The following is a 25842-nucleotide window of genomic DNA, read 5'->3' on the forward strand; positions in this document are numbered from 1 at the left end:
GGGGGTGGAAGGGGGAGGCTAAGTCAGTGGTTGGTCAGATTATGGGACCAGGGAGCCACTAGTCTTTATTTAACAGGGGAGGAGTTGATAAAACTAGGAACACTAACCAAAGACATGCTGATTAATCAGTATCTTCGAATGCCCAATGTGGCTGCAGCAGGGTCTATGTTTGATTGGTGTGAGCAAGCTGAACAAGCCAGACACCCGGCTGCAATGGACTGGGAAGAGCATATGCCTTCATGGCATACTATCGAGGCAATAGAGCAATTGCAGGGAACGGCTATGCAAGCTGGAATGTATCACCAAGGTTTTCCGGACCAGATACTCAGCATCTTACTGCAGAGATGAGAGCACGATTAATGAAAGGAGCTCCTTCACACATGCGTGGTCCTCTATTGGTGCTGTTGGGACCTGCTCAGGGGGTAACTATGGCTGAAATTGTTATGCTCATAGGGCAATTAGGGGACATTCAGAAGGAAAATGCTCCTAAACCTTGTACATGTGTAACAAAGGAGAAGGAAAAACCCAAAGCAGACAGGAAGCCCTTTGATATCAAAGTGACGCGAAAACAAATGTTCTTGGAGCTTCCGGAAGTAGGAGTGCCTAGGAATGAGATAGATGGCATTCCTACAGGGGAAATGTATAAATTGTGGAAGCAAAAATGTGTTGGCAAAGGAAGAAAGGAGGTGAAAAAGGATAGTAATAGTCCACAGGTAAGAGGAACTGTTACACCAACAGCCCCACCCGGAAGAACGGCTATATCCCTCCTTATCTGAACGAATGGAGTAGGAGATACTGCATCCAGTTTTATAGGGGTGTGGTAGATTCCAGAGGTAAGGCCAATAAAGAAGGCTATCCTTGGAGACCCACGCCCTCATATTCCTTTAACAATTTACTGGTCTAAGGCAAATGTGCAGTGTGTAATGGCTCTTATGGACACAGGAGTGGAGGTGACATTGATATATGGCAATTGTCAGAATCCTGGAATCTCAATGTGAGAAGAGGAAATAAAACTCGGGTTCGTGGGAAAGATCAAGCGTCCAGACCATCTTGGCTTTATTGTAGTACCCAGATTCCCGCGGTAGACTCACGATAATGCATTACCGGGCAGGCAGAGGTGAACTGCTGCAAAGCTTCAATACCATTGCAGGGTATTTTAGAGGTACACAGGTACAGGGCAATTGATGGCAGAATGCAGACATTACAATAAGATTCTGAGGTCATCACATACAGAACAGAGAAAGGAATGTCAGTCAATCATACAGAGACAATGAGATTACAATATTTCTGATTACAGTGTATTGACACTTTAGTTGAGTAACTTGAACCCATCTCCAGGTCTGCTTAGACATGTAAATTCAAGCTACTGAAACTATTCATGATAAGCTCAGACCCTTATCTAGACTCTAGACATTCTGAATAACCAGGGCACATGAAGCCCTCTGGGCTAGGAAGACACTTCCTTGTAAATTATGAATTCCAACAATGATTATTTACAATGTATATTTGGACTAAATGGCCTGTCTACTGTAGCTTACAGCTAAAGGTGAGAGAAAGGAGTGGGGGAGGAAGGCCATTTGACAGTGACTTAGCTTGGTTTGAGAAGTACAGGATTTGATCGCACAATGCAAAAGCACACAGAAGTAATGTTTTTCTGACAGGATTTATCCAAATTTTCCCAACACAATCCAGATACACAAAGGAGAGACTCTATATATCAATGCCTATGGTAACAGGGAGGAGTTCACCACTCGAGTGAAATTATGTTTGGCTTTGGGAAAGTCAGCTCCTTTCTGGGCAAAGGTGTTGATATCTTGTGTTCCTGAATACATCATTGGGATTGATTTGTTACAAGGAAAGGAATTCCAGACTCCAGTGGGGAGGTTTGCCTTTGGAGTCAGAGCTATAATAGTAGGCAGAGCCAAATGGACTCCTTTGAAAATACCTCCTCCTGCAAATCCTGTGAATGTTAAACAGTACAGGCTACCAGGAGGTCATGAAGAGATATCTCAAACAATACAGGGGTCGTTGGAGGTGGGGATTTTAAGACCAGCTGTTTCTCCTTTCAGTTCCCCTGTATGGCCGGTAAAAGCCTGACGAGACATGGAAAATGACCGTAGATTATCATCCACTGAATAAACATGCACCCCCCTTCGGCAGCACCAATACCAGACATGGTAACTCTGTTGGAAAGTATTGAGAAGAATGCTGGAGTGTGGCATGCTGTAATTGATTTGGCCAATGTGTTCTTTTCAATTTTGATTGATCAGGACTCCCAAGATCAGTTTGCATTCACTTGGGAGGGAAGGCAGTACACATTTCAGGTTGTCCCACAAGATTATGTGCATAGCCCTATTTTGTGTCATGGAATAGTGGCAAGGGACCTGGAACAGATTACATTGAGCCCTGCTTTGTTTATAGCTCATTATATTGACGACATTTTGGTGTCAGGACCTACAGAGGAAGAAGCACAGCAGGGACTGACTACAGTAATTGAACACATGCGGTCCCGAGGATGGGAAATTAATCCAAAAAAGATTCAGGGACCTGCTCAAGTGCAATTCCTAGGGGTGGTTTGGGCAGGACTGGTGTGGCACATACCTGAAAAGTTTTGAATGTGATTGCTACTTTAAAAGCCCCTACCTCAAAAACTGAGGCTCAACGTCTGGTGGGACTAATGGGGTATTGGAGGCAACATATACCTCACTTAGCTCAAATACTCAGACCTGTTTACCATGTAACACGCAAAAAGGCTCCGTCTGAGTGGGGAGAATTGTATGATAAGGCATTGTCTGATGCTAAAGCTGTAGTAGCTGCGGCAATGCCTCTAGGACCTTATGTTAAAGGGCAACCTTTTGAGTTACAGATCTCCACGAATGAAGAGACAGCTTTATGGAGTTTGTGGCAAAAAGGACCCAAGGAAAAAAGAGTTCCTTTAGGGTTCTGGTCCCGTAAGTTACCCAATGTTAATTATACACCTTTTGAAAAACAACGTTTAGCATGTTATTGGGCTTTGGTTGATACAGAAAGATGGACAGGACAGGATCCTGTGGTATTGAGACCTGCCATACCAATCATGACTTGGGTAAAAGATGAGTCTGCAAGCCCCAGGGTGGGGAGAGCTGAGCAATCCTCCACTGTTAACTGGAAATGGTACATTGCAGAAAGGGCCAAAGCTGGACCGCAAGGGGTCAGTGCACTGCAGGAGCAAGTCCTGGCTGTGACACCCACTGGAGAAGAAATGCAGGACAGTTCTGTTGTGGAACTTGAAAAGTCTCCAGTGCAAGAGGCCCCTCCCGATGAGCAGGTGTCCCATAATGAAGTTTGGTTTACAGATGGGTCTCCTGGGTATCAGGGAAATGAGAGGGCATGGCATGCAGCTGCCATTAATCCACGGAAGCAGATCACTTTAACCCATGCAGGGAAAGGCAAGTCCAGCCAGTATGCTGAACTGATGGCAATGCTAATGATTACTGAGCATGCCGTGGAGCAAAAAGCAGATGCTGTGTATATTTACACTGATTCATGGGCTGCATATAAAAGATTGACAGTCTGGTTCCCTAAATGGAAAATAGGTGGGTTTTGTATCCATAATCAGCCATTATGGGGACAGGAGCTCCGGATGCCATTGGATCAGATGCTCCTGAAGCTGAATGTGTATGCTGGGCATGTGGATGGGCACATGTCAGGGACACCTGAAGCCCTGTATAATCAAGCTGCAAATCGGCCAGCTAAAGTGCGGGTGGTTGCACCTCATCAAGACCAGGAGATGGAAGAGTGCTAGTCTTCGGTCGGTGGGCTCATGAAAAAGGTGGACATTTGGGTGCCAAAGCCATGAGGGAACGGGCAATAAGGCGAGGCATCCCATGTTCAGTGGATGCAGCTGCTACCGTGGGTGCCAACTGTCAGTTGTGTGCACAGACAAACTCCCACGGGAAGATTACATGGGGGGTGGGGGGAGATGGGCCTGGGCAGATCTGGCAAGTAGATTACATTGGACCTCTACCCAAGTGTGGAAGATGGCACTACCTGCTCACCATGGCAGGTATCTATTCTGGTTATCTTTTAACCTACCCATGTGCTAGAGCAACACAACAGAGCACTATAAAAGGGTTGGGTATTTTACTCAGAAGGTATGGAGTACCCCTTCAAATTCAAAGTGACAATGTTCACCATTTCCTAGCGGGGGAGGTGAAGGACTGGGCAAATGAATGGAACATCCAGCGGGTCTATCATATCCATCATCATCCCCAGGCCTCTGGATTGATAGAACATTTAAATGGGTTGTTGGAAAAAAAAGCTCAAGCAATTAACTCCCACCCATACCTTAAAAGGACGGGGAAATGTGCTCAAAATCCTACAAGCTAGGCTCCAGCAGTATGTGGACAGAGAACTACCAGAAGTACAGGTAGGATTTCGAAGAGGCAGAGGAACTAGAGATCAAATTGCCAACATACGCTGGATCATGGAGAAAGCTAGGGAGTTCCAGAAAAACATCTACTTCTGCTTCATGGACTATGCTAAAGCCTTTGATTGTGTGGATCACAACAAATTGTGGCAAGTTCTTAAAGAGATGGGAGTACCACACCATCTTATTTGTCTCTTGAGAAACCTGTATGCAGGTCAAGAAGCAACAGTGAGAACTGGACATGGAACCACTGAGTGGTTAAAAATTGAGAAAGGAGTTTGACAAGGCTATATACTGTCACCCTGCCTATTTAACTTATATGCAGAGCACATCATGAGAAAGGCGGGCCTAGAAGAATCACCAGTTGGAATTAAGATTGCTGGGAGAAATATCAACAACCTCAGATATGCAGATGATACCACTCTCATGGCAGAAAGTGAAGAGGAACTAAAGAGCCTCTTGATGCGGGTGAAGGAGGAGAGTGCAAAAGTTGGCTTGAAACTCAACATTAAGAAAACTAAGATCATGGCATCAAGTCCTCTCACTTCTTGGCAAATAGTTGGGGAAGAAATGGAGGTATTGACAGATTTTATTTTCCTGGGTTCCAAGATCACCGCAAATGGGGACTGCAACCAAGAAATTAAAACACGCTTGCTCCTGGGGAGGAAAGCTATAGCACATCTAGACAGCATACTAAAAAGCAGAGACATCACCCTGCCGACAAAAGTGCGTATAGTCAAGGCTATGGTTTTCCCAGTTGCAATGTATGGCTGTGAAAGCTGGACCATAAGGAAGGCTGAGCGCCGAAGAATTGAGGCCTTTGAATTGTGGTGCTGGAGGAGACTCCTGCGAGTCCCTTGGACAGCAAGGCGATCAAACCAGTCAGTCCTAGAGGAGATCAACCCTGACTGCGCTTTAGAAGGCCAGATCGTGAAGATGAAACTCAAATACTTTGGCCACCTAATGAGAAGGAAGGACTCCCTGGAGAAGAGCCTAATGCTGGGAACAATAGATGGCAAAAGAAGAAGGGGACGGCAGAGAATGAGGTGGCTGGATGGAGTCACTGAGGCAGTCGGCATGAGCTTAGGTGGACTCTGGGGGATAGTGGAGAACAGGAAGGCCTGGAGGAATGTTGTTCATGGGGTCGCGATGGGTCGGACACGACTTTGTGACTAACAACATCAAAGGCTGCTTAAAAAATGAGCCCATAACCAGGATTTAATTTCCGACCTCCCAACCCAGCATTAGGCCATCCTGGCTCTGATGCATTGCTACTGCAAGCCTCTTAAGCAACTCCATGAGCCACAGTGTGTCACACCAAGAAGTCATAATTTGTGTTATGCTTCTGGGTTTTCTTTGGTCAGGAGGGAAGAAAGGGTTTTTCCATGCTGAAAATCAGTCTCAATCATTATCAAGAAAGTGTTCCAGAGAAACAAGTATCTGGTCTTCCCAAAGGCAAAAGCACCATCTGGGGTTGTTTTGTTTGCATGGGCTGCAGCAACACAAAGATGAGGAAAGCTGCTGTTGTATCTTTCCCCGAGATACATACAGTGGGTGGGTGTGTGTGAGAGAGAGGGAATGAAAGGGAGAGAGAATGTGGCCAGGTCACCAGACATGATTAGCCAGCTGCTTAAGGAATGGGTAAGATTGGAAGAAAGAAATGTAGCCTTATGGAAGGTACTTTAAATAAATAGGTTGCAGAAGGTCAGCCCCTGTTCTGAAGTACTGAGACACTGCAATTCTTGGTGATCTTATCAGTCCCAGGAAAGTAAAGATGGGTAGCAGTGACTTTAGTGCCAGAGTTCGGCTCCTGTAAACCAGTGGTTTTCAAACTTTCCACAGCTGGGAACTGGCAAAAACAGGAAAACCACCTTGGGGACTGATGAGGCAGAAGCAAAAGGCACCATACATGTAATACAGTACTTTGTACAGTACAGTATTACATTCTTGTTACATGTATCACTTTACTTTAGCATTGCTCTAGCATGCTCTAGCAAAATCAGCTGCTCACTGCTGTTCAATCGTTTAAAATTGCTTTTACATTCTTATATGTTAGAACAATAAACTATTGCCTGTTCTTCAAACACACACACACTTTGTGTATGTGCAATTTTGAATTTTAAAATCCTTTAGAAAATAGCACCGCATTGAATAGGGAAATAAAATGCTAGAATCCCAAGGTCATCCCATAAAAGTGAATGGTGGGGGGGATTCAGGACTGATAAAAGCAAGTCCTTCTTCAACAGAGCACGTAGTTAAGCTATGGAAATCACTTTCACATGGTGTAGAAGCGGTCATCTATTCGGACAGCATGAAAAGCGGATTGGACAAATTCATGCAAAAGTCTATCAATGGTTACTAGTCAGTCTGATGCTACTCCAATAGCAACAGCAGTATATCTGTGTAAACCAGTTGTTCTGGGTTTCCCATAGGCAGCTTGACTGCTTCTACGTGTAAACTAGAGTTTGCTCCTGCACCTCCCGCTCTTTGGGTGAAAATTTCGTGTCTGTGTGCGGGGAGCTTGACTTTGGTTCCAAGATCAGGTCCTTGCTGCACCATTGCACCAATATACAACCACCCGTTTATTTTTTATGCTTATTTTTTAGGAGTATAATCGTGGGACGTCTTTCTGTCATACAATTCCCAGCATTCCCCAACCAGAAATACTAAGCCTTGTAAGATTTTATTATGTCTCAACACACTCAAGATCACGCCGTTACTTCTTTAAAACCTAACTCACGGCTCTAATCACCACTCGTGCGCCGTCGCCGGCTAGGCAGGTCCATTCCCGCAACTACTGAGCGAACTACACTTCCCAGCATGCAGCGGAACGAAAACGCGTAAGAGCCTATCCTTTCCCATTTCCGGAATTTCCGCACGTGGTTTCAACATGGCTGGATTTGTGGATTTGAACATTCCCCACTTACCGGAGAAGGAGTGGCTACGGAAGTTGGTGGAGACTGCCGCTCACCGTGAGTCTGAAGCGGTTGCCCGGTCCGCGTGCAAAGCATCAAGTGGGTGCGGGGGCCTCCCAGGAAGTCCCGAGCCTTTTCGGCCGGGCTGAGAGTGGAGATGGCTGGCAATCGCCCTCTTAACTCTAGAGTCATTAGCGCATCCGAGAGGTCGCTGGTTTCCTCTGTTGTTAATTGAAGTGACTTCCCATCCAAAGTGGCGGCGGGGTTGCTAAAAATACGAAGTGTCTTGTGGCGTTTTAAAGACGAACGCATTTAGTGGAATGTTAGCTTTCAGAGGCTTTGTAGGTCATCTCATCAGATCTATAGAGTGTTAGTCCTGTCTGCAATATGGGGACCTTAATACTGGTCTATCTGACAAGATGAAATGTTGTCTGTGGAGCATTTTGAATATTGCAAATTGCTGCATAAGTATTAAGTTATATGCTGCTGCTGCTAACAACCCGTTAGAATTGAATTAGTTTGACCTAAATGTCCTTCCCTAGCCTCGATTGTACTCTGCAGATTCTCAGGGGACGACAGCTGTTACACTGGTTTTTGTAAATAGCTGATTGCCATCAGAAGAAGGGTGGCTGTTGTCTACTTAATATAAGTGAAGACTCATAGAATAATAGAGCTGGAAGGGGTCAGAGGGCCATTGGGTCCAGCCTCCTGCTCAGTGCAGGACTCCAAGTTAAACCATCCCTCTCAGATGGCTGTCCAGTTGCTTCTTGAATGCCTCTAGTATGGGGCAGCGCACAATCTCTCTATGTCATTGGTTCAATTGTTGTTCTGCTCTAACAGTAAGGAAAGTTTTCCTGATACGTAGATGGAATCTGGCTTCCTGCAATTTGAGCCTATTATTACATGTTTTAAACTCTGGGATGAGTTTCTCTTTGTGGCAGCCTTTCACGTCCTTGTAGGGTGCTATCATATATCCCATCAGTCTTCCCTTCTGGAAGCTAAGCATGCCTAATTCTATCAAACTCAATATCAGTAGGGCTTTGTTTCCAGTCCCTGAATCATCCTTGATGCCCATCTCTGGACCCTTTCCAGCTTGCCTGCATCTTTCTTAAACTGTGGTGCCCATAACTGGACACAGTACTCCAGATGAGACCTAACCGGTGCTGAGTAAAGGGGAACTAGTACTTCGTGGGATTTGGAAGTGATATTAACACTGCTGAAAATAGCATCTGCCCTTTTTTGCAGCTTAATCACATTGTTGGTTCATCTTCAGCTTGTGATCTACAACAATTTCAAAATCATTCCCACTTGTAGTATTGTTGAACCAAGTATTACCCATCTTGTAATGGTACATGTGGCTTCTTTGTCTCTATTGAGTTTCATTCTGTTGAATTTTGGACCCAGTGCTCTAACCTATCGAGATCACCTCAAATCTTCTTTCTGGCTTTCAGGATATTAGCTGTCCCTCCCAGTTTGTAAATTTGATAATCACTCCCTGCACTTCCTTATCCAAATCATTAATAAAACTGTTGAAGAGCACTGACCCAGGACTGAACTCCATGGTACCCCACTTGTTACTTCTTCTGAGTTTGGGAAAGTGCCGTTGATGAGCACTCTTTGAGTCTGGTTCTTCAGCCAACTGTGGAGCCACCTGGTAGTTGTTCCACCTAGCCCACTTTTAGCTAGTTTGCTCAATGGGGATATCATGGGACACTTTCTCAAAGGCTTTGCTAAAGTCTAGATTGATTATGTCCACAGCATTTCCACAGTCCATCAGGAATGTTACCCAGTCAAAAAATGAAATCAGATTAGTCTGGCAGGATTTGTCTTTGAAGCCAACATGGATTTCTCTAGTAGTCACTGCATTGTTTTCAAGATATTTGTGGACTAACTGCTCTATAATCTGCTCCAGAATTTTCCCAGGGATTGATGTCAATCTGACTGGTCTGTAGTTCCAGATTGTTCTTTTTTTACTTTCTTGAAGATGGGGACAACATTTGCCCCTTTACACTTATCTGACATTTCCCCAGTCCTCCATGATTTCTCAAAGGTAATGGACAGTGGTTCTGAGAGTTCTTCTGCCTCCTCCTTTATGACTTTAGTATGGAGTTCATCAGGCTCTGGAGATTTGAACTCATCAACCCAATTAGATGATCCTTGACCAACTGCCTATCAATCTTAAGCTGCCATTTCAGGATATGAATGTTTGCTGATGCAGCTTCATAGACAGGCAACATAGGAAGGATGGGGGAGTGTACTCTGGGTTCTTTTTACATGCAGAATGTTTTTAGGGATACATTAAGAAATACTTTGTTTCTGTCCCTTTTTTACTGATACCGACTTTTGCAACTAGACCGAATAACATTCTCTAGTACATGTGCATTTACATAATATTTTTCAGGTTTTTCTTGGTTACAGAGATATCTAATTCTTATATGTATGTTTAAAATTATATAATCCTGATATGCAAGAAATAAACACATTATTTTAAATGTGTCAGGAATTCTGTTTCCAGTCTTGAAATATTTGGTCCTAAAATTGTGCGCCATACTTTTTATATTTGACAATGTCCATGGTTACAAATGCTGAGAGTCATAATCCAAAACCTCTGGAAAGCAAATAGCCATCTAATTTACATACAGTAGCTCCTGATGCAAGTGCAGGAGCAGGCCAAAATTCCATCTAGTCTAGCATTTTTTCTCATTTTGTCCAGCACCAGCCAAATGACTTTGGGAAGTTCACAGTAAGGAAAGATGTCAGTGCTCTCTCCCAGAATATGAAGGCTTCATTCCCCACAAATATTCCTGATTATGTGCTTGCTGAGTGGCATTATCCACTTAATGTATTTTATTTTGTGTGTGTATGTGTTTTTTTTAGTGGGCTATTCAACAGTAGCAATCAATTATATCATAGATTATGAAGAAAAGAAAAAGGTAAGGCTTCTTGTGAAATTTGAATGTAGGGCCACTTCCCAACCTATCACTCTGCAGACATGTGCCAACCAGCCTGTATAAGCATCTCATCCTTCTTCTTTGTCTGGGGATGATGTAGTCAAGTGCTAAGTTGAAAATGCTGATGACAAGGTTCATACAAGCAGTGGTGACTGTACATTGCGGGCATTACCTTCACTGTAACAATATAATACACTGGTTCCAATACAACAACAGTATTGTGAACAGTGTAGAAGCCTCATTCGTGGGGAAGTGTGTTTCTTGCACTTTCTTTCTATAAAAAGAAACAGGTCTTGTAACACCAGAAGAAAGGATCTAGCACACATTCTGTAAGGGAAATGTACACTCCTTCATTTTCAAGGGCTGCATCACAAATGCATATAGCAAAGCAGATAATTTTAATGCATTGCTGAATTAAAAAATAAAAAGTATATTCAACCTCACAAATGTGATGGGAAGATTGTGTCTTAGCAATCATGTCATCAAATTTGTACAGATCTTGGATATGATTTATTATATTTGCATGCTGCTCCTAGCCCATAGTGCTCTCTGGGCAGCTTAGAGCAAAGCAAGATACAAAATACAGTAATATAATCACAAAATTGCAATAGCAAAAATACAAAATCAATATGAATACAATACTGTACTCATAGCAAATTCCTACAGAATATTAACACCAGAGCAATACAAAATCAAACAAATTTACTTAATAAGATAATTTTCCTAATGTTAAATAATGAAATACAACTACCTCCCCACACTCAAACCCCCATACACACCAGCACAGATTGGCTAAGAAAACACACTCCACTCCATTCCCAACATATACTGAATGTGCATATGGGAATGTGCACTGTGAGCCTTCTTGCATTGAGTCACAGAGGTTCCTTCACAACAACACTGTGTTAGCAAGCCGCAGTCCCTTGCTGTAATTGTGGATGTTGTTCATTCTCCTTTCCTCTCGTATCTTTCTGAATGGGGATCCTTGAACGTTTTCCATTGATCACAATGGGAAAGTTCTTTCACACGCATCGATTCCACAGCTCTGGTGAAATGAAGGTGGCTTGCAAAGAAAAGGACCACAGGCCCATCTTAGTTCATATAGGGGACATGGACATTAGGAGGCAGAGTCTGCCCCAGCCCTCATGTGCTCAGGGAATACGGGATATAAATGCTTGCAGTAGATACATACATACATACATACATACATACATACATACATACATGAGGGATGGACAAGTAAATGGCTGTTACTGCCTTTGGTCAGAAGTAGCAATAACACATACACTTAATTCTGGCTGTATTTCTGAATGGAATGGAAGATAAAGTGCTTTCCAGATATGAGAAGATATATGCCACCTATTTTGCCCATGGGTTCTCTAAGCAGCTAACATCCAATAATTAAAATACATTATAGAACAATAAAACAATGGCATAAGTTAATAGAAACATAAAACCTAATAAAATTATATTAAAATAATACAACCGGAGGGTTAAGTAGTGACTAATAGATATTAAAATGTCTTTTAAAGAGGTAATGTTCTACCATTTTCTTGAGAAAGCCAACCAGGTGCCCACCTGATGATTTGGATATTCCCATCAGCTCCAACCAGCATGGCCTCTGGTCGGGAATCGTGGGTGTTGTACTCCAAAGCATCTTGTGGAAATCTGGTTGGGAAATAGGCTGTAATTGCCTGTTTACATGAACAGAATATTAGAAACCAAAAACAGATTAAGGATGCAGTCTTATGCATGTTTAATAGGAGAAAATAGTCTACAATTCCCAGCATTCCCCAGTCAGACTTGCTGGGCCATGCTAGGAATTGTAGGCCTGTTGCTATTTGGCATTTATATTCCACCTTTATTTCCTCTTGTGAGGAACCCAAGGCAGCTTAAATGGCTCCATTTTATCCTCACAAGAACAATCCTGTGAAGTAGGTTATGCTGAGAGTGAGTGACTGGCATAAAGTCACCCAATGAGCTTCATAGCCAAGTGGGGAGTAGAACCTGGATGTCCCAGGTCCCAGTCCATCGCTCAAACCATCACACAACACTGGCTCTCAATTGTATACTTCTAAATGTATATCAGATTGCACCCTAAGGCTGTAGTTGTATGCCCACTTACCTGGGAGCAAGCCCAATTAAATTTAATGAATCTAATAGTTTTGCATTCTGTATGACTTCACAACAAATTCTAAGGTAACCTATTATTTATAAACTGTGTAATTTAGTCTAACTCATTTTTCCCACCTGTGCAGCAAAGTGTATAAAAACACTTGATTTTTACTTGCTGTATATATTAAATATGGCTACTTAGCTCTTGTTTGTATGAGCTACTAAACATGTTTGTGATTTTCTAGGAAATTGTCAAGCCAATATCTCCCACAGAATTGTTTCCAACTTTGCCTCTTGTGCAGGTATGTCCCAATGTGTTTTGTAACTTGCCCTGAAATGCCCATGTCTTTCTTTGCTCTTCACTGAGACAATGATTCTAAGTTTACTTTCTTGGAAGTAAATTCCACTGAATGAGTGAATGTGGCCTGGTTTACAGATACAGTGAATATCAGGTGATGGAAACCTGTTATGGTAGTGTGACTAAACAAATATAGAGGGAATTGGGAGGCAGGTGAGAAGTGACTTAAGAAAAACTCCCAAATGTAAAAATTTCCAGCAAATCAGAACCTAGCTCATTTGATAGCACAGTTCTAAATCAATCCACTCCTGTTATGCTAGTTTTCTATTGATAGGGAAGTATGTTTTATAAAAATGCAATCACATTTTTACACATTCTACCTTCAGTTGGATATTATTATTATTATTATTATTATTATTATTATTATTATTATTATTATAACATTTCTATGCCGCCCCTTGCCGAAACCTCGGGGCGGCTTACAACATGATAAAATACATTGAAATACAATAGTACATAATAAATTACCATTAAATATAACAATACAAAAAATACATTGATTTACAAATACAAAATTAAAATTATCAGTATAAAATAAAAATATAGGAGGAGAAAGAGAAGGAAGAAGAAGTTGCCCAGGCCAGATCATATGTTTTAACAATTGAAATGATGTTTAAATAAAAAGGTCTTTACCTGGCGCCGAAAAACCAGTAACGACGGTGCCAGGCGGACCTCTTTGGGGAGTGAATTCCATAGGTTGGGCGCCACCGCAGAGAAAGCCCTCCTCCGGGTACTTACTCTCCTAATTTCTTTCATGGAGGGTTCCCGGAGAAGGGACTCTCCCACAGATCTCAAAGGGCGGTCGGGCATATACGGACGTAAGCGCTCGTTCAGGTAGCCAGGACCCAAGCCGTTTAGGGCTTTGTAGGTCATAATCAACACCTTGAATTGGGCCCGGGCTTCAATGGGAAGCCAGTGAAGCTGATGGAGGACTGGAGTCATGTGAGCATAACGCCCCGTCCCCGTCAGCAACCTGGCAGCTCTATTTTGCACCAATTGAAGTGTTCGGACTGTCTTCAGGGGAAGCCCCACGTAAAGCGCGTTACAGAAGTCTAGGCGGGAAGTTACCAGCGCGTGTGTCACCGTCGCCAGGCAGTCGTATTCCAGGTAGGGGCGCAGCTGATTAATCAGCCGAAGCTGAAGGAAGGCGTTCCTTGCTACCGCTGTCACCTGAGCTTCCAAAGAAAGCTCCGGGTCGAGGAGTACTCCTAAGCTGCGGACCTTATCCCTAAGAGGGAGTGTTGCACCATTCAGGACCAGGTCAAATCCACCCTCTCCGAAACCCGATCCGCCAACCAACAGGACCTCCGTCTTGTCTGGGTTGAGTTTCAGTTTATTGGCCCTCATCCATTCCCTTACCTCGGCCAAGCACCGGTTCAGCACAGCCACTGCCTCACCTGGATTAGTGGAGAATGAGAGGTAAAGCTGGGTATCATCAGCGTATTGATGATTCCGCAGCCCACACCTCCTGATGACCTCTCCCAGCGGTTTCATATAGATGTTAAATAGCAGAGGGGATAGAATGGAGCCCTGTGGTACCCCATGGCATAGCTGCCATGACGTAGAGACATGGTCCCCCAGCACTACCTTCTGGAATCGACCGTTGAGATAGGAGCGGAACCACTGCAAAGCAGTGCCTCCAACCCCCAATCCCGCAAGTCTATCCAGAAGGATACCATGGTCGATGGTATCGAAAGCCGCCGAGAGGTCCAGAAGAACCAACAGGGATGTACTCCCCCTGTCCTTCTCCCTGCACAGGTCGTCGTACAGGGCGACCAAGGCAGATTCAGTACTGTACCCGGGTCTGAAGCCGGACTGAAAAGGATCCAGATAATCAGTTTCCTCCAAGAGTGCTTGGAGTTGTCCCGCCACCACTCGCTCCAGCACCTTGCCCAGAAACGGGATGTTGGCCACAGGTCTATAGTTAGTGGCCATCTCTGGATCCAGTGACGCTTTCTTCAGGACCGGTCGTATTACCGCCTCCTTTAAAGGGGCAGGCACTCGACCCTCCCTCAGAGAAGCGTTAACCACTTCCAAGATCCAGGTCCCAATCCCGTGCTTGGAGTTATTTATTAACCAAGACGGGCAAGGATCCAATAGGCAAGTGGTGGGACGTACTCTTCCAAGCACCTTGTCCACATCATTGGGCCGCAATAATTGAAATTCCTCCAGTAATTTTGGACCAGACGGTGGCATTGGCGACTCCTCAGAGACCTCTGATTCATTAGTGGAGTCCAGCTCGTGACGAATCTGAGCGATTTTCTCCCTGAAATGCCTGGCAAAGTCGTCACAGCGGGCCTTTGAGGGTGGCATCGGATCTTCCTTAGGACCCAGCCGAACCAGGCCTTGCACCACTCGAAAAAGCTCCGCTGGACGGCATTGTGAGGAGGCAATGGAAGCAGAAAAAAACTTCTTTTTCGCCGCCTTCACCGCCACAGCATAGGCCCGATAGTGGGCTCTCAAGTGTGTTCGGTCAGATTCATCCCGTGATTTCCTCCACCTACGCTCTAGCCGTCTCCCAGCTCGCTTCATCACCCGTAATTCAGGTGTATACCAAGGGGAAGAGCGGACTCTGCCCGGTGGGAGAGGATGCTTAGGAGCGATCGTGTCCACAGCCCTGGTCATCTCTCCGTTCCACAGTTCGACCAGAGCCTCGACAGGAGCACCAGTCTTGTCTGCCGGAAACTCCCCCAGGGCCCCCAGGAATCCATCCAGATCCATCCGGCTCCGGGGGCGGGCCCATACAATCGGGTCCGCACTCTTATAGAGGGAGAGGCCGCTCTCGAGCACAAACCTCACCAGGAGGTGATCTGACCATGACAGGGGAGTCAAACATAAGTTCTTCACCCTCAGGTCATCCTCTACCTGCCCCGTCGTGAATACCAGGTCCAGAGTGTGTCCACGTTCATGGGTAGGGCCAGTGACGTGTTGAGACAGGCCCATGGCCGTCATAGAGGCCATGAAGTCCTGAGTCGCCCCGGTCAGTCCAGACTCGGCATGGAGATTGAAGTCCCCCAGGACCAACATCCTGGGGGTCCTCAACACCAGATCCGAGACGGTCTCTGTCAGCTCGGATAGGGAGACTGCTGGGCAGAAAGGTGCACGGTACACCAATAGAATCCCCAATCTGTCTCGTTCGCCCAACACCAAGTAGAGGCACTCCAGCCCTGGTCTCAAAGGGACCGGAAGACCCGTGAGAGAGATGGAGGCTCTGTAAACCAACGCGACTCCCCCTCCTCTCCCTTCTGGGCGTGAACAGTGTTGAACCAGATACCCGGGCGGGCACAACTGGGAGAGGGCAACATCCCCTCCCTCTCCCGCCCAGGTCTCCGTTATGCAAGCCAGGTCGGCCCCCTCATCCACAATCAAGTCATGGATGAGGGAAGATTTATTATTGATCGACCTGGCATTGGATATGGTGGTTCCATTCTGCAAGTTCATTCTGTGGTGAGTTTTGGTCAGGCTTTGGCCTAGGCCCAGGCTGTAGAATTCTGGGTGCATATTTTGCAGGCTTGGTCACATCAAATTAAAGTGGCTACAGGAGATGTTTTGATGCACCAAGTTACAATTCCCTCTTGCTAATGTCTGCTTAGGAGTAAGCCCCAGTGAACACACTGGGACTCATTCCTGATATGTTTGTGCAGTAGCATACCTGCAATTGCAAACAGCTTTGATCCCAAGAATCAACAAATGTAGATCCCTTGTATCTTCAAGGGAAAGCTATTCTGTATTCTCTGTGCACATGCCTGTCTTCCAGAGATTATATGTCTTCTGGCACTGCAGCTTAGGAGGCCCTGCTTTAGGGGAGAGATGGCTGTTACCACCAAGGGCAAATTTACCTCATGTTGGGGACCCTTATCAGGACCCTGGCGAGTGACTCTGCCTCTGCTTTCATGATTTTGTTGGTTGTTTTTTTTTTGCTTTTGAATACGAGGAAGGATGTGGTTTGATAGTAGCTGCAATTTTGCTGCTTCGAACTTATTTAAAGCGTATTTCGTTCTATTGGTTGAATGTTGTATGTGTACACTTTCGTGAGCTGCACTTTTAGCTAAAAGAAAACATAGAAATTAAGTTTTCTTTAAAAAGAGGAGGAGGAGGAAGATGAGAAAACCTTTTTCTTAGGGATCATAGAAGCATTTTCTCAAGCAGAGGCCTTCTTAAAACACCCCACATGAGACGTGACAGCTTTTTCAGAGTTCTTTCCTTTTGCACTTCAGCACCTATTTTCCATGTAGTAATTAAGCTGGAGTTTTGAACCTCCTTCAACCTGAGGGTCAAATTCAACTTCTGGGGAGACCGTGGGAGGCCCAGTCTAGTCATGGGTGGGGCCAAAGACAAAAAAGGGAGACCAAAACTACAAGCATATTTTTGCTCAAAACTCTCATTTCTGTGGAAACAGAATTGGGTTTTGCAGAGGCATGAATGGTATAATAAGATATGGAATATGATAATTAATGATAAACTAATGACAGAAATAATATAAACAGGGTTAATGAAAGCAAATAAATATAATGAAATTTTGGAAGATGTTGTAAAAGCAGTACTGATAGAAGGCAAAGGCTGTAAACCTAAGCAAGATTATATGAATTTCTGGAGGGGACATGGATATAATTGAAGTATATTATATATTATTAATTGTTATGTGAATTAAGTGGTGGTGGTAGTGGTCTCTGGGATGGTGGGGGCACTTTATTATTTACTCTTTAATTATTGTGTTTTGTTATGCTATATTATTATTGCTGTGATATGTTGTATTTATGTTGTTTTCTGTTTAAAAAAAATAGGGGGAAAAAACCTCTTATTTCTGCTAATTAAGCCTTTGAAGAGACATTTCAACCTTTTAGAAGCATGGTGGTGTGAGGGGAGAAAGCTCAAAGGCCAGAAAAGCACCAAGTTGTCTGTGGAGTTGGGAAAAAGGGATAGGGTGTTTGGGAAACCCCAGAGGGCTAAAAGCCTAACTTTTGACACCCTGAAGTAAGGTTTGCTTCATCCAGAGTATGGGCAACATGAAGTGCCTTCCCCCACATAAATTTTTCATGTGTGATCATATTTAAATGCATTTGTCAGCCCCTTCATGCACAATAGGCTGAATATGACTGGGCATCTGAGGAAATCACAGATGCATTTACACAAGTTACTACAATCCAGATCGAAGCCAAAGCAAATACAGGTGAGCTTTGCCAAGCACAAGGGGATGCTACTAGAGCTCTTGCTGCTGCTAGCCTGAGGGGGGCGTTCAGTAGCCCCTGTAGACTGAACAGAGAGCTAACACTGCAGAATCTTTATTTCCTTTACTCAAGTCACAGTGTGGCCTGTCTCAATAATTCCTTGCTGACCGGGACATTAAAAGAAAAAGCTGTGAATTGGGAAGTGTGGGACAGATTTTGGAGTGTGCGAGAGAGCTGTGGCATGATGTGCAATGGGGAAGGAGCCAAGCAAGTAGAGGAATTACTCAATTTATTTCATTTTTGGGTTTTGCATTTAAATCCTGCCTATCCCTCCGAAGAACCTAAGGCAGCATTCTTCCTCCATTTTATCCCCACAACAGCCCTGTGAGGTCAGTTTGGCCAAGAGTCAGTGACTGGCCCAGCGTGAGAGTCAGTAAGCTTCGTGGCTGAGTATGGGCAAGAACCCACATCTCCTGACTCCTAGTCCAGTGCTCTTAACCCCTGTACCACTCTGGCTCTCTCAGTGTAACTTTCCACTTTCAGTAGATCAACTGCACTTAAGCATAGTAATTCTCCTTCATAGCAGACCCTGTTACCGGTAAACAAGAACATGTTCAGCTTATAGCAGTGAAAAGGAAAAAAAATCCTTGAATTGTTAGAGGGCAAGTGAATAGTACAGCTATAATCTTTCTGTCTACCAAAATAGATCTTAATTGGCAGCACCTCTTATGGATCAAAGAAGGGCCAAGATACTCTTTGCTTCTGTGTTAACAAGAGGGCTTGTGTAGGCACCATTTTTGAAAACAGTACCATTCCTTGGTTTTATGTTTATGTAGGAGGTCTGTTGCCTTGGTTTCTGCTTCACTCCTTTCCTCATTGTCTCTTCTTTCCAGGGGAAATCAAAGCCAATTAGGATTTTATCACGGCTGACCCTGGTTGTTTCTGATCCATCCCACTGCAATATTCTAGTAAGTTTATAATGTGCTTCACAAACAGGTTTTTTCATTGTAGGGGAGACATGGTGCTTTAGAATCTGTTGTGTTTGTAGCAGTAGATGACAACTGGAAGGTTGTTCCTTATTTTCTAGAGCTGTGGAACTCTTTCCCACCTGAAGTGGGAATGGCCCAGACTGCATTATGTTGCTGCTCTCTTTAAAGAGCTAATCATATCTGCAGAAGATAAAAGTACTCATGTGTTTTCATGATGATACTCCAAAATTGTCAGAGGCTAGTAGTGGATGGCAGTCAGGGAGCATCTCTGCCACCCTCGCAGATGCCCACAAGAAAGGATCTTACTAATCCATCTGCTAGACCATATGTTTGTCTTCTGTGGCACAAAGAACATACTGGCAGTCTGAAGGAAACAGAACCCAAAAGCTTCCATACTTAGTGTCATTTACTTGCTCCGGGCAAATTTCAGCTCTGAGCTGTACTAAACTCCCTGAAGCAGCCTTATCTGGCTGCTGGTGAGAGACATAGTAGAAGGATTGGTTGGCCGCTAAAATGGAAGTTGTCTGCAGAAGTTTGGATATTTTTGCTTATTCCCTTACTCCTGCCTTGCACATGGCTAGATCCTGACCTTTTGCCATTGCACTGAGTGGAGTTGCTCTTAGAGAGTTCTACAGAAACATCATTCCTCATTAAAATCCTTAGTCTATTAATAATGCAGTATTTTAAAAACTTGATGCAATTATATGAGCTGGTGCAAGCATTAAAATCCTTTATTTTAGAAGCAAGTATATTATTTAGCATGCTTGAAGTTTGCTGCAAACGATGGGATGGTAGCTTAAATGTATTGTGATTGAATTGCAAGTATACCCTGCCTTCTTCCCTCTTGCAAGGAGCCCAGGGTGGCTTACACAGTTCTTCTGCACTTTTATAACAACTCTGTGAGCTAGGTTAGGCTAAGAGTCCATGACCATCCCATGAAGTGAGCTTCATGGCTGAGTGGGGTCTTGAACCCAGATATTCTGCATCCAGGTCTGCATCCCCAGTCTAACACTCTTAACTACCACCCTGGCTGAGTGGAGGCTAGAACCCAGATCTCCTGAGCCCTCCATCCTGTACTTTATCTGCCATGCTGTGCTGGGTCTCAATTCCACAGGTCTTTCAAGGAAGTTACACCGAACAAAAGGATTGTGGAGCTATAGCTGATTATGATTTGCTGCCCCACTGAATACTCAGCAAATGTGAGACACTGTAACTTGCAAGAGTCTATATAATTACACTAAAAACATATTTTGGATAGATATACTTTTTTGATCTAAAGTTACCACTTGTGTCATTCAAGTAAGGCTAGTGTTTCCTCCATCCAGATGATTTCTGAGCAACCTATTTCCAACTTCTGTCCGAATTCTAAGATGTACTTTAGATGAAAACACATTAGGGTTCCTAATATGGGATCTTCCTATTGAATTAATGGTGCTTTAATAATCTTCATCATATAACTGTTTTATTTATTTATTTATTTATTTATTTATTTATTTATTTATTTATTTAGCAGACTTATATTTTCAAGCTTCTCTTGTATGGGCTCAAGATTTGTATGCTCCAGATGTATTTTGAAAGATTTAAATCTTGCAAATTCTCATAACAGTTCCAGTTTGGCTCAGAATTGTTTGACATATCATGTTTCCTGCCACAGCTTCAGTAGTGATTAGAATAAGTTAAAATAGTGCCTTTAGAACTGTTCATCCACTGTTGGGCATAGCAGGTAACATGAATACACGAGAATCTTTCTTCCTTTTAATCTGGTTAGGCTCATAATGGTTTCTTATATTGTGCTTTTCCCCCTGCATCTAGAGAACAACATCTTCAAACATAAAATTTTATGACATCTTTGCTGTCTTTCCTAAGAATGGAAAACTCTTTCACGTAAGTTAGAAAAGATAAAAAATATATATTAATATATACAAGAGCATGTCAATTGGAATTTACTAGAAGCAAATTGATTTGGAATCACAGTGAAAGAAATGGCATTGAGAGCAAATCTCCCTCTGTATTAATATTTCCTTCTGTACTGTTTCCCTGTTCCCCTCGGGGTACCATTGCCACAGTGATGTAAAACTGTCATTTCGCACATTGATGTTAACACCCAAGAATATTGCCTCGAGTGACGCATCATTCTCCAAGACCTTTTTCATTAGAAATGCTTAAACGTAAACTCTGTCCACCAGATGGTGCTGCTGCCTCTCCTAAAGGTGGCAAATATGAATTGAGGAGAGAAAGCAATAGTTTTGCATTCTTTCTAGGTTGCCGTCACTCAAAAGGTTTGCTCTTCCCTATGAATATCAATTGCAGACTTCACCATCCTGACCACATTCAGATCTGCTGAGGACAAATAGGCTGACATCTGGGGACTCACCCCCTTTGCCCTGCCCATCATTAGGATACAGTTGTGTAGACCTTCTCTGAAACTGAATTCAGCCCTCAAGCTGTTCAGTGGTCAGGACCGCCAGCTCTTTAGAGTACAGCTCAGCCCTCAGACATGAGGAGCTTCACCAATGATAATGGCTGTCTTGTAAGCAGTTTTGCTGCAAGGCAGCTCATGGCTAGAGAACATCTGGTGTACATGCTTTTGCATAGGAACATGGTTCCAACAGATGCACATTTTCAAATACATACATTTCTGATGTTTTTCCTAATCTGTAATGCAGGTGGCTTGCACAACCTTGGACGTAGACCTTGTGTGCATCAATGTAACTGAAAAGCTGCCCTTCTACATCAAGAGACCATCTGTTAATGTGGTAAGACAGCCTGAAAATTTGCTACACTGTCCTGACTTTTTGTTTTATTTTGCTTTTTTTTGCTTCTGTTTCTTCCTCCCTGTCATCAACTTTAGCTTCATCTAGGGTTTTTTTATGCTTTACGTACCTCTGTGTCAGACTTCCTCAACATGACCCTTTCCAGTTATGTGTTGGGCTACAGCTCCCATTAGCCCCAGCCAGATTGATTGTGCTAGCTAGATGTGACGGCAGTTGCAATCCAACACATTTGCAGTGCACCAGCTTAAAGGAGAGTTGTTGAAAACTATGTCCAGCTAGAACCAGTCCTGTGCTGGTATGAAATTGTGGTTGAAGTATAGTAGCCCTTTTTCCTGCATTCTCACTTTGATAATGGGTGGGAACAGTAGAGTGGAAACTTGTTTGGCTGGCTTGTAAAGAGCAATCTTGGGCCTGGTTCTCCTCAGAGCTTGGCTCAGAGGTGAGGGATCTGAATCAGTAGCTAAGCCTCTAGGCTGGCTGCCCTGCCTCACTGAAATAATTGCTAAGAACAGGAGCAGCCTAGTTCTTGCCCTGTTTGTGCTTCAGGGTGACTTGTAACCCACATGGGTGTGCCCCTCTTCCATGGCCCTGGCTCCACCTGCTTTTTTTTTTTTTTTTTTTGGAGAAGATGCTCCCTGGCCCCAGTACCCACAGTAGCTGTCTTACAGTGTTTTCAACAAAGTCCTCCCCAGTGAAAAGCAAATTACACACTATGCAAATCCCATCACATCCTGGCTACAGGCTTGCTTTTTCTTTACCCTGCTGTGGGTCAAATTCCAATCTGGATCATTGTGCGCTGGCAAGGCAGGAGTAAACCGTCACTTCCATTCACAGATTGCTTCACCAAATCCTCCTTCAGATTGCAGAGGCTGGGAGGGGGTTAGCAAAGGGAAGAAGTCTCCATAGGTTCAAATGGGAGTATTTCTGAGAGGAAAGTGGGAGCGTAGTTCTCTCCTCCTAGAGCACAGTGATCCCAATCCAAAGTGAGTGCATTCTTGCTTACATGAGAGTAAAGAATAAGCACACCCTTTGCTGCATTAAGCATAACATGCCGTTTGGCTTTGAGTGTGAAGCAGTTGAGTCAAGCTGCAGTACTGATGTGGCCTATACATCTTGCCAGAATCCAGAGTCTGCTTTTCTTCTGCTTTAAAGGAGAAAAGGGAAAAATATGTTTCATTTGCACATCTGTGGAATTTGAGGTTGCTGCTCAGAACCCGGAAATCCAAAGGCATCCAGTGTGGTATACAGGGCCTTTTTACATCTAGTCGAAGGGAAGGAGTCTGTTTCTCTGGAAGAGTGAGTTGATTCCATGGGCTGCTCTGTTTTACAGTGGAGGCAAGAGAGGAAAACACATCAATAATAAACAATAGCTGTGTGCTGTGGCTGTCTCACTCCCTTCAGCTAAAGATGATTCTCTTTCTTTCATGTGAAGGCAATAGAACGAGGCATATACTTTGAACTTCTTTACGTCCCTGCCATCAAAGACTCCACCATGAGGAGGTACACCATTTCAAATGCTCTCAGTTTGTTGCAGATCTGCCGTGGGAAGGTGAGGCTAGAAACAGCAGCAGTTGCTGCACTTCTTTCCCCCTCATTAGGTGTAAACATCCTAAACCTTGTTTTGGTCCAAAGTGATTATGGGAAATGATGTTTTGTCTGCAAACACAGTCTGTCCTTGATGGGACTAATTTGATTCTAATGAAAGTGAAAATTTCTTCCTTGCTGCTTTCTCAGCCTGTACCTGGAAATCTGTGTCAGTCCAGGAGGCAATTCAGCTGTTATGCCAAGGCAGAGCGCTGCATGGTGCTCTCTCTTTTGCCAAACAGTTGCTTAGTATCGTCACCTTTGATGCTGATGATTTCATGTTGGAGGAAAAGGAGGGACCCATCTGGACCTCTCCTCCTCTCACCAGCTGAGTCAACCTTCCCCATCCTGGCTCCCTCCATTGTGTTGGATTGCAAATCCCATCTCCCCAGCCAGAATGACTATGGGAGTTATAGTTCAACACATCTAGTGGGTTCCTGTCTGGGGAAGCTGTTTGGCACAGTATGCAAGGGAGGTTTCAGGACAGGAAACTTTTCCAACCACCATGAAAGAGTCATCCAATGGCAGAATTAAACTTCAGTACTTCTTGCTGTAATCATAACATTAAAAACTTGGTGTATGAGTTGGATTTCTTTTTCTCTGCACTCTCCATTTCACAGAAACACTGGAAGCTGCCTTAGGCAGAGACAGGCCCTGGGTCCATCTAGCCCAGTGTAGTCTGCAGTGACTGGCAGAGTCTCTTTTTAGGCAGGGCTTTCTCGAGCTGTCCTGGGGGTTGAACCCAGGAACTTGAACAGTGCTTTGTTGCTGGGCCATGGCCATCTCTAATCTCTCTTTTTCTGTCTCATGGTTTTGGATTATACAGCAGAGGGAAGGGATTTTAATTGATCTGTAAGCCATGCTTGGGAGCCTTTTGATTGAAGGGGGATGTATAATGGTTTTAAAGTAGAATATATGGTGAGTGGGGAGGGTTCTCAAGAGTCACAATGATACTTTCCTGCCCCCTTTCTTTCCTGAAAGTCCTATGTGTGGTTCATGGAAGGGGGCCTTGTAGCCTCATGGCAGTTACACCCAAGGCCCAATCCACAGTTTCACAATACTCATCTCCTTTCCTCTTCTCTCTGTTCTTCAGCATACACCCTGAACAGTCTGGCAGCCACTGAGCATGAGTTTTTCCAGTGAGTGGGGATCCTTTCCCTCTTCTTTCTTTAACAGATATTCTGCATTCCTGGGATTCTCCAGAATATGCTGATAGCCTTGCTTGTGTGTGTGTCTGTCTCAGCTTCCAGCTGATTTTTATGGGTGCACTCAAGTTCTGCACTGGAAGAGAATGATCACTAAAGTTACAAAACCAAACAAGAATCAATAATTCCTGAGTTGCTCAGGCCAGTGGAACCTGATGTGCCCAGGGGAGTTCGAGATGGATTCATTCTGAAAGGGCCGATTTAGTGGATTTTTCGGTATGCCCCTCTCTTCTGGTTCCCCTTTCCAAGAATGCTACCACTCCCTGACATGTGTCTCCCTCCCTAAGGCCCTTCCCAAGCTGCTTGCATGGACTGGGAATAGAAAGCCTATTCCGAACAACAGACTTCCGTAAATGGATAGCATGGCATCTTTTTCATACGCTTGCTCCATCTCCTGGCATGCTGCTGTTATTCCTGGGAATGTATTCCTCACTATAAGAATATCCTTCCATGCTATTAAAATGAAGAAATTAGCACACCAGCTGGATGTAGTCAAGCAGACAGGGTCCAGTGCTTGGGTTTTGATTTGCAAATGGAATCTGAACCAGCTACTTACATCTTAAGCATCCCTAGAGCTATGTGTGTGTCTGGATTTCACAGTAATGCAGGATGAGGTATTCAGAGCAGCATTCAGGTCTCTAAATATCTAGGTATTCCTTTAAAACCAGTGTTCTACATCAACTAGTAAATGGAGCAGGTGGGAAAGGTTCAAGTCCCTCTCTTCCTGGAAGGCAGGGTCAAGCATATAAATAACTTGCCAGCCTTCCAAGAAAGGGCGAATTAGTCCTTTTCTGCCTGCTCCAATTGTAGTCCAGTTTTCTGATTCATACTCGTATAAACAGAAGTTCTGAGCAGGAGGGCTTAATATGATTTCTAGTGGATTGGGCCCTGCTGGGTGGGGAAGGTGGAACTGGGGTCCAGCGCTTCTGGTGATCATCATGTAGAGGAAGGCTCAGTGAAATCCAAAAATATGTCTACCTTACTTGTTTTTTTTAATCAAAAGCAGATGCTGCATTTACAATCAGGAATAGCATGGGGCATGATATGACTACTATTTAATTAAATTATGCAAATCTTAAGTTTTGCAAAATTCTGATTGTGTTGTTGTTAGTCGCGAAATCATGTCCGACCCATTGCGACCCCATGACAACATTCCTCCAGGCCTTCCTGTTCTCCACTATCCCCCAGAGTCCACCTAAGCTCATGCCGACTGCCTCAGTGACTCCATCCAGCCACCTCATTCTCTGCCGTCCCCTTCTTCTTTTGCCATCTATTGTTCCCAGCATTAGGCTCTTCTCCAGGGAGTCCTTCCTTCTCATTAGGTGGCCAAAGTATTTGAGTTTCATCTTCAGGATCTGGCCATCTAAAGAGCAGT

The 25842-nt window shown here is 44.0% G+C and overlaps 1 protein-coding gene and 1 pseudogene across 1 annotated transcript in view; both read left to right on the forward strand.

The window, feature by feature from the left end:
* The first annotated feature begins 239 nt into the window (after positions 1–239).
* On the forward strand, positions 240–3784 carry LOC123018222 (annotated as a pseudogene).
* A 3475-nt stretch (positions 3785–7259) lies between these two features.
* Positions 7260–25842, forward strand: part of RPP30 (ribonuclease P/MRP subunit p30) — a 37991-nt gene continuing 19408 nt past the window's right edge. The window contains exons 1-7 of the mRNA XM_044420629.1: positions 7260–7380; positions 10201–10256; positions 12635–12691; positions 18809–18883; positions 20717–20788; positions 21571–21660; positions 23111–23227. Of these exons, the coding sequence (XP_044276564.1) occupies positions 7299–7380; positions 10201–10256; positions 12635–12691; positions 18809–18883; positions 20717–20788; positions 21571–21660; positions 23111–23227 (549 nt within the window). The 5' untranslated portion in view covers positions 7260–7298. The remainder of the gene's footprint in view (positions 7381–10200; positions 10257–12634; positions 12692–18808; positions 18884–20716; positions 20789–21570; positions 21661–23110; positions 23228–25842) is intronic.

This window comes from Varanus komodoensis, unplaced genomic scaffold (genome assembly GCF_004798865.1).
Source record: "Varanus komodoensis strain SLA01 unplaced genomic scaffold, ASM479886v1 scaffold11, whole genome shotgun sequence".
NCBI lineage: Eukaryota > Metazoa > Chordata > Lepidosauria > Squamata > Varanidae > Varanus > Varanus komodoensis.